We start from the raw sequence: 13,565 nt of genomic DNA, 5'->3' as shown, positions 1-13,565 counted from the left end.
AGTCCCTCCTGGTCTCTGCTTGAAATGCACTTTCCTGCGTTTGCTTTGGTGTAACTGGCTTCCCCTGCATGGGCGAATGTGAAGAAGATCCTTAGTAAGTCATTGAAGAAAACCGAGAAGAGGTCGGAGTGGCCTCTGTCGTTCATCAACGATCCAGTCAGGCAGTACCCCTCTGTAAAGCGCCGTTCGTTCACGTCGATTGGCTTTTTTTTGCCTTCATTCGTGCGAGTAGTAAAAGCAGACGCCCCTATTCTGCCGTGACCCGGATTCGAACCGGGGTCGTTGCGGCCACAACGCAAAGTACTGACCACTATACGATCACAGCGAGTTACCGAGACACACGCGGCAGGGCGGAAAGGGCTGTGCTCTCTTCGTGTGACATAATTCGGAAAAGTCCTGACGTTGCATTTCAACTGATCCCCAGAATACATCGACCCTTCGACACTCTGAGTGACAACTCTCTTGCGTGTTTTCTCATATTTATGTAGTTTGCTTGGTGGCGCAGTCGTCGTGCACAAAGAAGGCTTTGAAAAGCGTCAAAAGCAAGTCATTCCAAGTTGGTCGTTTGTGTTTTCCGTTCAGACGCGAAATGCTGAAATAATCTCTCGGCTCCTCGGTTGTCATTTCTGCTACATAGAGGAATCACAGCACGCGTGTTAAAAGAAGACTGTGATATTCGGTGCGTCTTGGATTAGACGAGATTAAAGAGTGAGTAGTTTTGTTTTTCTTTGATGTAATGGGACCAATGAAGAATGTGGCATTCAGACTAATGTGGAGTATTTGTTTCCTTAGGGAAATTGCCACTACCATATACTGGGGCATTAGGACCCATATGGACCGCAGGGTGAGCGCCCAGCGACAGAAACCAGACGGTACAGTGTGTCGGGCTCGGCCGCGAGCAGGACAATGACTTCACTGAAATGTTTAACTGATAAAACCCAAATGAACCAAACCTGTATAAATTAGTGGTGGAAAGGAGTCTTTTTATATAGCAAAAGGTCTCTGATCCTTTGGTAAGAACGATGGGTATATAACCCATTGTCCTCAATATTAGAAATGAATCCTTGAGCACTGCTGTTGTACCAACGGTCCATAAAAGCCTAACATTACCCTTTCTTGCATAAATTGTAGAACATGCCGTCACATTTCAGTTGCACCTCAGTAGCAGTCTGATCTATCATCACCCTACTCCCCACCTCAGAACCTTCACTCTTCTAATTCTGGTCTCCTAACTGTCCCCCAAGCCCGTCTACACTGTATGAGTGACAAGGCCTTCTCCTGTTATGCCCCCAAGCTCTGGAACTCTCTCCCCAAGGATACCAGAGTCACCTTCCCTAAACTCCTTCAAATTCAGACTCAACACCTTGTTCCGTAGAAGAGCCTTTACTGAACTGGTTCCATTCTTTAGCCCTCTGCTTCTACTTTCCTTAGTACCACCATCCATGGTCTCCTCTGTCTATTGGAATTGTTTTATCCTGTGTATTCTTATTGTAATTAAGACAAGTGCTTTGAGAAGCCACCTTTGGAACCATTATATAAAATAGTTTATCCTAAATCCTTGAAACTTTAATAGGGCAGGGCAGTAGGGCTAAAAATTAACAGTGTTAGTGGGCCAGCAGGATTTGTGCAAATTATAGGTAGTCACAACGGGAGACTAGGATTCACTTGAAATTCATGACATGGGACACTGAAACAGTGGAGAGGCTTTGTGTAGTAAGGGTTCAGTCTCAATCTACGCAGTCTGTGCTGCTGGTAGAGGTGGTTGTGAACACTTGTCTTCCGGATCAAGTACTGGGATCTCCAGTTTCAATCCTAATACTTCCCGTGACTGTCCAATACTGTGAAACCAACACCCATAAGACAAGACCTCCAAGATTCTAACTGTACCTTTATTCACTGATGTTTGGGCACCAGAATTGTTCCACTGCTAAGGAAGGGAAGGCCTACTTTACACCAAGCCCCTGTTGACAATCCCTTCCTTGTGTTTCTTTTAGTCAGTTTGTGCAGCCTAGAATAGGACCTCAGATCTCACTCTTACTGGGCACTACAGTAGCAACTCACACTCCATAAGCACTACCCCTCTAGGAAACAGGAGGACTGCCAGTATATTGAACACCTCTGTCTCTCCCCCAGTAAAAAAAAGTCACAATGACCTGCCCAAGGAATAGTGCGGCTATCTTCCCCCAGTACAACGCTTTATTACTCCAGCCATTTTCAGTCCTCATTGGCAGCAATACGGGAAGCATTCTTGAAAGGGGAACCCCCACAAATACTTCCCTTGAATTCCTCCACCCCATTCAAACCTATAAACCATAAAGAAACAAGGGTAGGCAGAAGGGTCTTTCACAGCTTTATTGAGATGTTGCCATTACAAGGCAAGTGGAGGCAGGAGAGTCACAAGGGCCAGGCTGGAGCCTTCATTCAGGCACCTGGGGAGGAAGAAGGAGAACAATCCAGCTGAACTGCAGGACACGCACCCCTACAGGAGCTCCTCCTGCCAGACCCTACCTGTCCACTGGCCAACATCTCCAAAGTCCTCTGCTCCCTCCACATCCTCACTGGTGCTCTCAGCATCTTCACTGGAGCTCTGCTGTAGGTGCAGGACTTGGTCCCTGGTGTTGCTTTAGCAGGAGCCACAGCCATGACACAGTGCATGTACAGCTCAGTCACTTCATGCTGCAAGAGGGAAGGTCACAGCATTAAGGGATCAAGGCCAATAGAGGGACAGAGAAGGACCTTCTGCCATCAGTGAAGGCAAGCTGGCAGCTCTAGGCACTACAGCTGCCACAGTCTAGTTCACATCTAGATCATGAATGAAAAAGCAGACAATGGATCAGTAGAGCAAGAAGGCTGAGCAGCCTTTGAGAGCAGCACCTTCCTGGACAGCTTCTTCTGGAAGAGGAAGGCATCAATCGTGAAGCGGAGCACATCCTTCTGCTTGGAGGGGACAAACCTGGACAGGCAGCCATCTGCCTTGCTGTCCACCATGCACCTGGGGACAAGGACAAGGATGAACCCCTGCAGGCTCTCAGGGCCCCTGCCCACCTCCCCTCCCAGAAGGGGCCGTACCCCAAGTTGTCGATCACAGGGAAACGGGGCTGGGAGTGCTGGTCCGGTTTCTCTGTTACGTAACACGAGTGGATGTACAGCCTCTGCTCCACTGTGGCAAAGTAGGCAGTGGCCTGGAAGTACATGGGCTGACCCAGGAAGTACTCATCCTTAGGAGAGAGCCGGACCCAGTGGGCTGGAGAGAGAGAGGCAGCATTACACCTGTACACAGCACCCCCTGCAGGCAGGAGGAGCCACTCACTCAAGGAGCTTACAGTTGGTGGTGAGCAGCACAAAGCTGTGCTTGTTCTTTAGGTCCTTGAAGAAGGTCCTTCTCCTGGCCCACGTGGGGACATAGCCAACCTTGTAGGAGTAGTGGAACCTGCAGGACAGAGGGGATGAGGGGCTTCTGGACACTTTCCCAGCGGCTTCTCAGCAGCAGCAGAGCCCTGCCTACCTGTTGTAGGAGCACTTGACCGGCACAGAGAAGGGAATGAAGCGATGCACAGGTGCACTGGAGGAGGGCGGGGCATAGCGGAGAGTGTTGGAGTACACCAGGCGGCCCTGGACAACCTGCAAGGTCACAGAGGAAGGGGTATTCCCAGGAAAGGCAACCCTGACACTAGCCCTACAGCTCACATCGATACACTGCCTGTAGAGGAAGACCCGCTTACCGATCGCTCGGTACCGCACTCGTGAAGCCCGTAGATGAAGTAGAAGTAACGGCCTGTGGTTCGGCTGACGCTGCAGTTGCCCAAGGTCACCTCCGATGGCCGACAGCTGAAGCCGAACAGGAGCCGACTGACCCTCACGTTCATCCTGCTGGAGTCGCACCACACGGCCACTCCTCGGGTGCCCCCGATGGCCGGGCGAGCCGGCTGCCGCCCTCGCTGGGGAGGAAACAGGACGCTCTTGATGCCCGAGAGTCCCAGCCAGCCGGCCCGGCGGAGATCAATGCGGGGAGCCCGGCCCCTGTGCACAGGCACAGCACAAAGAGAAACGAGCGCATCGCCAAATTAACGTCCCGCTAAATTGCTACAGGAGTAAAATAAGTAAACCACCAAACTGTGTTGAAGCAAGAAAGCATAAAGTGTGAACGCGGTGACTAGGTTTTTATACTGGCAGGACCTTCTACCACACACATGGTCACACTACCGCTCAATCAACACAATCAATTACACACAGAGACTCTTGTTCTCAGCGTCTAATTAGAACCTGCTTCCAGTCTGAGGCGGGACTCCGGGAAGCCGCCTGAACACTTTCCCGTGTGTATCCGACCTCAGCGGAGGAGTTCCACGCAATTTAGACAGAATTAAATCACCCACACGTGTAGATTTGGCTCAGATGAATTTATTGTTCAATTAGTTTCTAATTTACGAGGACAGTGTGTTAAACTCACTGTCAGACAGAGTACGGAACATGCGACACGTCCGTCCACACTTTACTTTATCAAGGGGGCTGTTCTATCAACATGTAACGCAATTAAAATAAGTTTACTATTTTTCATTTTTGCATGTCATATTAAAATGTGTAATACAAGCATTTCTTTGCTTCCCAGTAAAGAAATACTGATCAGCTTTTGACATGATCTGATAATAATTTGTCTGATTTTTCAGATTGCTTTTGCTTCGCAGCACTGAGAACCTATGGAAGCCCGTTTCCGCCAGGGAGTAAAAAATAAAACTATGGTATCTCAGAATTGCGACTTAGAAACTCAGAATTCCGAATTTATATCTCGTAATTGCGACTTAAACACTCAGAATTCTGACTTTATATCTCACATTTGCGACTTCGAAATAGCCCATATTTCATTGTCTGTCCTTTTATTATTGTAATGGATTCAGGTTCTAGGGCTTGTGCCCTCGCCGCTTCTGTATCTTATTTCATATTCTGTGTCTGTTTTTGTATTTCTGGTGTTTAAATATTTTTTTTAAAAGCCGCTATTCCATCCGGATTTTTATCAAGTCTTCAGGCCTATAGATCCTATGATCATTGTGTTTTCTTTCTTTTTTTTCAGCATTGAATAAACCTATTACTTGTTCCTTTGCAACATACAATTTGTACGATCTGGTTGCAGTGTGGTGATGGCACCGCCCTCCCCTGCGCATAACAGGGATGCTGGCCGCCGGGGCTAAAGAAAGTGTTCTTAAGCTCAGCTGGCAAGACCTGGGTTCGAGCCAATGCAGTGAGGCACGAACTAGGGTGGGAGTGGCGAGGGCACAAGCCCTTAGAACCTGAATCCATTACAATAACGAAAGGACAGACAATGAAATATGGGCTATTTCGAAATCGCGAATGTGAGATAGAAAGTCAAAATTACGAGATATAAAGTCGCAATTCTGAGTTTTTAATTTGAAATTCTGAGATATAAAGTTGGAATTCTGAGTTACTAAGTCGGAATCCTGAGATACCATAGCGCGTTTTATTTTTACTCCCTGGCGGAAACGGGCATCCATACATTTCAATTAGTCTGATCAGTGTAGGACAAGTTAATGTAGAATTATTACTTTGTCTCTTTTTCGTATATAAATGAATGTCTCTGACAACTTAATGTTAGTTTTTAATTTAGTTTTAGTTTTACGATGTAGGTCAAACGTTGACATATGCACGAGTATAGGAAATGTCTCCCTCCTGATTCAGCTCATGCTCCATAGGAGAGAAGTGATTCCTCCTGCTTCTCGTACAACTATATCAGAACAGAAGCCCGTGTCACCCAGCTCTGATTCAAGAGCGACTCATATCTTTAGCCCCTTTTTTTATTCGTGATCCTAATTTTCTTTAGTTATGATCAATATTGAACTTTTTCTAAATAAAACGACAAAAATCAAACATGCAGGCAGACATTTTAAAAAGTATAACGAGTTGACAGGGTGCCCCTTTGGAATAGTTGTCAGAAAATGTGAGAAAAGTAAACTTACATTACAAGCTCTCACACACAGCATTAGAGATTGGAATCTGACTGTAAAAAAAAAACTACCCGTCTCCCCAGCATTTAACGGTGCTGTTGTTTTTATTTTACATATTGTTAGCATTTTAATAAATTGTTAAAAGCGGAGCTGCCAGCACACTTACAAGTATCCTTGTGAAGCAGTCAGTGAATATGAGTCTGGTGTTAGCGTACAGGGCCAACTCCTCAGTTAACACTCAGTTCAGCAGTCACTGGTGATTAAACTGCTAGCACAACTGGTCTATACTTATATTGTTAATAATATAATCTTAATAATATTATTAACCTTAGGGGTGCCTGTCTGGACTCAGAGGGAATCTTGCTGGCACAATATCGTCGCTTAGCTCACCTTGTTCCGTTTAGGGACTTTGCCTCGCCCCAGGGGGAAAGCTCCCTGGTTTAGAGACCCGCCCAGAGCTCAGAGGAACCACGTCTTGTCTTGGTTTCAAAACCAAGCTCAGAGGAATCATGTCTTGTCTCGGTTAAGGTATTTTTACCCTGAATCTCAGAGGCGTGTCCTTACTCTTTTCCCTATAAATGATTCTTTATATTCTCTGTATGTTTCCGGTCCTTCCTTTTCGGTAACCTAATTGTGTGGTAACATAAAAAATATACTCACCCTGTGTGCTGTCTGGGAATTACCGAAGACTTGGAGAATCCTGTCGACTACGCCAACTGTTGTGGGAAATTCTTCATCAGAGGAGAAGGACACAGTCTTGTGCAGATTCAGTTTTATTGAGCTCAATAAGTCTGACAATGCGTGCTGGGTCTGCCCCACAAAACAGACAAACCGCAAGGGTTTCCCAATTCTTATATACAGTCAGAAGAAAGTTTGTTTCACCACCTGAGTGCTTGTCCTGTTCTTTGATATCTAATTACTTCTTGTCCTACTCTTTCTTGCTCTAGGTTCTGTCCTTTGATATGCAGCAGACATTGGTGTGATTTATCCTGTTTGTGGGTGTTGTTCCTGTTTTTTATTATGTAGCATTAAGCCACTGGGGCTGCTAAAGCAGGTCAGCTTTATGGCATCTTAGTTTAACTTATGTTTGAGGCTAGATTAACAGACCCCATCAACACCTCTCACAGTGTGCTTAAGTGGTGATACTGTGATGCTGGATAAGTGAGATATATACACATGTCCCACTTCAGTTACAATGGACTTCACTGGGCTCCTAGGAAGATTCAAAGCTTTGCCAATCTTTTTATAACCTTCTCCAGCTTTTCTCCTCCTAACAACTTTATCTCAAAGCTCCACAGGCAGCTCCTTGGTCCTCATGACAGCAGGACTGATCTGATCTGCTGTTTTAGTTGTGAGACCTCACAGTCAGTGATATTTATTGTGCAATTTATCGAGCAAGTGAACACCGGTGAACTTGAAAGGAACACAGGTGTACCTTGTTAACATAATTTAGTATGACCTCTCAAGATAATTGACCCAAATTAGGTTGTTAAAACAAAGGGAGTGAATACTTATCAATTAAGTAATTTTCCATTTTTATTTAATAGATTACTTCAGAACTATAAATATTTAATTTCATTTTAACATTATAAACAATGGGGCATGAATACTTTCTGAAGGCACTGTATATATTGCTTGTCTTGTTTAAAAAATAGTTGCATTGAAAAAAATGACTATTATAGAAATATTGCTAATTCATACGATATCTTGTTCTTTATTATTTACCCTTTATTGTATAAATATTTCTTGTATTTGATATATATCCTCTCTGGGGAAAATACACTTTAGATTGTGCAACAAAGACTTTGAGCTTTTGTTTGTAGAATTTAATCAGATGTGTGACTTTTTTTCCTAAAGAGTGACAGTTAAGGATCTTAATCTGTTTTATACACATTCTGTGTATAACATGGTAAGTTAAAAGCTGTTACACAATTACAAGCTTATCCAATGAGAACAGTCTTAATTGGAAAATTAAACAGGACTAAAATTAACATTCCAAGACTATAAGGAATCCAATTCAATTGACAATGAAATTTATTCAATTTAGACCTCATTCATTTTAAAATTGAATAAAACTAAAAACATTTTATTATACACATAAATTAAACTCTGTGACAGGAGCTATTTCTATTTTAGTCAATCGTAAATAAGAGTATAGTCATAATTTAATTGACCAGATGAACTCAAAAGTGGGTGAGTACAAAGTGACTGTGACTAATAGATATTTTATTAAAGTAAAGGTTTGTTCCATGCTGAAAAGAGAAGAAAATAAATGTTTCGGCTGTGGAGCCTTCTTCGGATGTCACATGCCTACTTGCACTGAAAGACATTTTAGTTTACTTGACTGACAACTGACCTGCTGACTAGATTGGTGTTTTTAAGTCACCTGACTGGAAAAAAACCCACTCTTAACTGCAGCGGAATGGTCTCTCTCCTGTGTGAATGCGCTGGTGCATTTTTAAGTCATGTGACTGAATAAAACTCTTCCCACACTGACTGCACCTGAATGGTTACTCTCCTATGTGAATGTGCTGGTGTGATTGCAAGTGGCTTATCTGACTAAAACTCTTCCCTCGCTGACTTCAGCTGAATGGTCTCTCTCCTGTGTGAATGCGCTGGTGGGCTATTAAGCTACTTGACTGTCTAAAACTCTTCCCACACTGACTGCAGCTGAATGGTTTCTCTCCTGTGTGAATGCGCTGGTGGGTTTTTAAGTCACAAGACCGAATAAAACTCTTCCCACACTGACTGCAGCTGAATGGTCTCTCTCCTGTGTGAATGCGCTGGTGGGCTATTAAGCTACTTGACTGACTTAAATTCTTCCCACACTGACTGCAGCTGAATGGTCTCTCTCCTGTGTGAATGCGCTGGTGGGGTTTTAAATCACCTGACCGAATAAAACTCTTCCCACACTGACTGCAGCTGAATGGTCTCTCTCCTGTGTGAATGCGCTGGTGGGCTATTAAGCTACTTGACCGACTAAAACTCTTCCCACACTGACTGCAGCTGAATGGTCTCTCTCCTGTGTGAATGCGCTGGTGCCTTTTTAAGTCATATGATTGAATAAAACTCTTCCCACACTGACTGCAGCTGAAAGGTCTCTCTCCCGTGTGAATGCGCTGGTGGTTTATTAAGTTACGTGACCGACTAAAACTCTTCCCACACTGACTGCAGCTGAAAGGTCTCTCTCCTGTGTGAAGGTGCTGGTAGGGTTTTGAAATGCTAGACTGACAGAAACGCTGCTCCTCCCTGTGCCATAATGGCAGTTTGTCCACTCCATCTGAGCAAGGCCTTGACTGATCTTTCCTCATCCTCTGATTGTGCTGGGGTCTCTTACTCTGAAAATGCTCCATGGAATGATCTTGCTCTGTGTGCTGAAACTGAGATTTGTTTTCTCCACCTTGTCCCTCAGTGTGCTGCTCAGCAGTGTGAATCATCTGGGGCTCCTTCTCCAGCTCTCTGAGACTAAAACCATCCAGTTCATTCAGTTGTTCCTCTCTTTGCCGAAGAACAGACATACTCTCCAGTTCATTAAAACTTTCAACAATTTTCTCAGTAACCAGATCATTAAACCTGTGTGTAAAGTCATCAGATACTAAGGGATCATATGGTTGTTTGAGACTCTGCAATGACAGTCTCTCCACTTGAACAGAACAAGGTCTAATGATTATCAAGCCCTGTAGGAGCTGCTGTTGCTCCTCCCTGTACTGACTCTTCTCAGTGTGCTGTGACTCAGTATTGTTCTCTTCACCAGGTACATCAGTCGTCTGCTCTGCAGGGTCAATCAACTGGGGATCCATGTCCTGCTCTGTAAGATTAAACTCACACAGTTCTTCTTTGTGCTCTTGTACAGAGAAACAGCCTAGTTCATTACAAACCTGCGTAATATTGTTTGAGTACAGATTATTCATCTTATCTGTAAAATCATCACATACTAAGAGTCCAGGTGTCCCACTCTCAGACTCCATCTTCATCATGGGCACAGAGTTCAGAACCTCAACAATCTGTCTGCTCTCTGTGTGCTGCTCACTGAGAGTCTTTTTCCCTTCTGGAGCAGTGAGCTCTGTCTCCTGCATCAGACTGGAGCCCCACTCCTCCGCACTATGCTTCTGTTCAAGAGCAGCCCTTTCCCCAGCCTCAAAGAGAGCACTGGCCTCTGAGCCTGTAAACACAGAACAAGATAAAATCTTTATAATAATAATAAAAAACTTTATTTTATATAGCACCTTTAAAGGTGGCTTCTCAAAGCATTTTACAGAATGCCAACAACAAAAAATACACAAAATAAGCACGATTAGAACACACAGTTAGAGGAGACACTAGATGGTGGTACTAAATACAGTAGGAGCAGAGGGGTAAAGAACAGTTCAATGAAGGGCCTTCTAAAGAAGAAGGTTTTGAATCTGGATTTGAAGGAGTTTAGAGAAGGTGACTCTCTGATATCCTTGGGGAGTTCCAGAGCTTGGGGGCATAACAGGAGAAGGCCATGTCACCCATTGATTATAGACGGACTGGGGGACAGATAGGAGAACACAATTAGAAGAGTGAAGGTTGTGACGTGGGGAGTAGGGTGATAAACCAGACAGGTACTGAGGTGCCAAGCCATGGAGAGCCTTATAGGTGAGCAGGAGGATTGTTAAGTCGACATGCAACTTGACAGGAAGCCAGTGCAAGGACTCAGGATAGGAATAATGTGAACACTTCTTCTAGACCTGGTCAGGATTCTGGCTGCTGAATTATGGACATACTGGAGTTTGTTCAATGTGGATTTAGAATCCCCAGAGAGTACAGCATTACAGTAGTCGATTCAAGATTAGACAACACTTTTCAGCCACAGTTAGTGATAACATAGGGCGTAGTGGAGCAATATTTTTGCTGCACATATGGGTCAAACGTCAAATAGCATCCCTAAGTTTTTCAATATAGACTGAAGCTCAAGTATAAGATTATCTACAGATAGAGTTACAGCATTGGTTTTACAAAGTTGATGGGTGGTGCCAATAAGCATGACTTCAGTCTTGTCACAGTTAAGATGAAGGACATTTTGAGTCATCCAAGATTTTATATGGGAGATGCAACTAAATAGAATAGAGACAGACACATCAGCGTCAGGTTTGGTATGGATGTATATTTGAGTATCATCAGCATAGTAGTGATAGCTGAGGCCATGTGATCTAAAAAGCTTTAAACTACACACATGCGTACTAGTACACTGACAATCAATTTGGGTTGTTTAAACATAGCGGAATAAATGGGTATAAGGGGGTGTTCTGATTTAGCTTTGTCAAAAACCTAACTACCATCTAAAAAGAAAGTCTACTGTAATAATATCACAATCACGTTACATTTACTTTAACAGTGCACTGAGAGAGAGAGGGGTTAATACAGACACATTGACTGGACACTACAGTACATTAACACTACAGTGAGAGAGAGGGCTTTATACAGACACGGACAAACTGGAAATAAAAGCATATTAACACTGCATTGACAGAGGGGGGTAAATACAGACACTGGACATAACAGTACATTAACAATGCACTGAGAGAGAGAGGTGGGTTAACAGACAAATTGACTGCACACTACAGTACATTAACACCACACTGAGACAGAGGGGTAAATACAGACAATGATTGGACATAACAGTACATTAACACTGCACTGAGAGAGAGGTGTTAATAGATACATACTGACTGGACACTGCAGCATATTAGCACTGCACTGAAAGGGGTTTATACAGACATGCTGACTGGACAGTATAGTACATTAACACTACACTGAGACAGAGGCATTTATACAGACCGTACATTAACAGTGCTCAGAGAGAGGGGGGTAAATGCAGACAGACTGACTGGACACTATAGTACATTAACATTGTACTGAGAGAGATAGAGGGATAAATACAAACACACTGACTTGACACTACAGGACATTAACACTGCATTGAGAAAGAGAGGAATTAATACAGACACACTGACCACACATTACAGTAGTTTAAAACTGCACAGAGAGAGGCAGGTTAATACATACATACAGACTTAACACTACAATGCATTAACACTGCACTGAGAGAGGGGTGAACACAGATACATTGACTGGACACTACAGCATATAAACACTGCACTGAGAGAGAGAGGGGTTGATTCACACACACTTACTGCACAGTACAGTACATAAACAATGCACTTAGAGAGAGAGAGGTTAATACAGACACACCGGATTAATATTCCAGAGGAGTTAATACAGACAGACCCTGGAGGACGGTAATATCTAAACCAATCAAAATAATTTTTATTTACACAATCATTAGTATAAATAAAAAAATCTAGACCGATACAACGTGAATACAATATTTATAAATGGTGTCTCCTAATGACGTTGGATTACAAATTGATTCAGTGGAACAATTGTTGAATGTGAACGAGGGGTTTTCAGCACCGTAACCGGACAAAACAGTTCAGTTTCCAGTAAAGAATCCCGTTGCTACATCACACATGTCTTTCCCACGTCACTCTGCATCTCTCAAAGTTTATTTGATGACAGTTTGATACCTTGTTACTTTGTTAGATACTTTGTTAGAATGCGTACTGAGAATGAGAATGAGAATGTTCACTATTGTGAGATGTTTTCTTTAAAATAAAGTTTGTTATTTAAAAAATCTCACCAGTGAGTTAGTTATATACAGTGGTTTTTAACACACACACTCTGACTTCATACAAGTCACCACACTGACCTGACAACATTTCTTCTTTTATTTCTGCAGTGACTTCACAGGGAAGCGTCTGGGTACCCTGATCTGTCCGACCCTGATCTCCTCTTGCTCCCGAATCCTTCTCCCACAGCTGAAATCTCCACTTCAGGCATTCGTTTTCCTTCTTTAGCTGCGCCATTTCACTCCCGACACTGTCCTCCACACACTGCGTGATTTTAAACACGGCCCGTCTCACCAGAATCTGGGAGACGCTGAGGAGTTTGTCTTGAAACTCGTCCTCAGAGTCAGAAATTCTGTTTCGGAAAACTTCTGAAACTTCATACACGATCGATTTGAGCAAAACCTGCATGAAAGAGTCAAGCTGGGTTTGCAGATTTAACAAGCACTCCGCCATCCTTCTTCAGAGTCGGTCAGAAACAAAGGCTCACTTCCGAAGTTTAAACAGAATAGCTTCTTTATTTTTATTCTTCACAGATCCTGCTCTGTTCAAGCATAAACACAGCCGACGAGACGTTACGTATTCAGAACCTGAAGTCATTTAAAAAATAATAATGAATAATGATAAGAAAATGATTCAGTCACCCACACGTTGGTGAAATACACGCAGTGTCGCGCAGTATGATGACGTCATTCCTTAGCGCGGATGCGGCTTCAAGACAACCGAGAAGCGGAGCTGAGAAAGAGGAGTTCCTGCAGCCGGATATAAACTTCACTGCACCTCCTAGCGCCACCTAGTCAAGAGGAGTGAATCGCCTGCGACCTTCGCCGTTCGTAACGGAACAGATACATTTTTTTGCCCTTTCACATCCCTCCTCCCCAGCGAAAACGTCTCAAGCGGATTTTTGTTCTACATCTCCCTATGCAGGTTTTTGGTTAAAGAAAAAAAATGCTGTCGTTTT

General features: G+C 43.7%; 1 protein-coding gene, 1 non-coding gene and 1 pseudogene across 2 annotated transcripts; all 3 read right to left on the bottom strand.

Moving 5' to 3' along the window:
• Positions 1-253: 253 nt before the first annotated feature.
• On the bottom strand, positions 254-325 carry trnah-gug (transfer RNA histidin (anticodon GUG)). The gene has a single exon. It is a non-coding gene; the product is annotated as a tRNA-His (tRNA).
• Positions 326-2,337: 2,012 nt separating this feature from the next.
• LOC138242709 (zona pellucida sperm-binding protein 3-like) lies at positions 2,338-3,308 on the bottom strand. The gene is made up of 4 exons (XM_069198267.1): positions 3,070-3,308; positions 2,875-2,992; positions 2,509-2,676; positions 2,338-2,429 (listed from the first exon to the last, which is right to left on the bottom strand). The coding sequence occupies exons 1-4, from the start codon at positions 3,192-3,194 to the stop codon at positions 2,418-2,420; spliced, it is 423 nt and encodes a 140-aa protein (XP_069054368.1). The 5' UTR covers positions 3,195-3,308; the 3' UTR covers positions 2,338-2,417.
• Positions 3,309-3,770: 462 nt separating this feature from the next.
• On the bottom strand, positions 3,771-13,287 carry LOC138242707 (uncharacterized; annotated as a pseudogene).
• Positions 13,288-13,565: the final 278 nt, after the last annotated feature.

The sequence above is a fragment of the Lepisosteus oculatus genome, chromosome 14, assembly GCF_040954835.1.
Source record: "Lepisosteus oculatus isolate fLepOcu1 chromosome 14, fLepOcu1.hap2, whole genome shotgun sequence".
Lineage (NCBI taxonomy): Eukaryota > Metazoa > Chordata > Actinopteri > Semionotiformes > Lepisosteidae > Lepisosteus > Lepisosteus oculatus.
The sequence above is the reverse complement of the archived record's forward strand: the minus strand, read 5'-3'. Positions and strand labels throughout refer to the sequence as shown.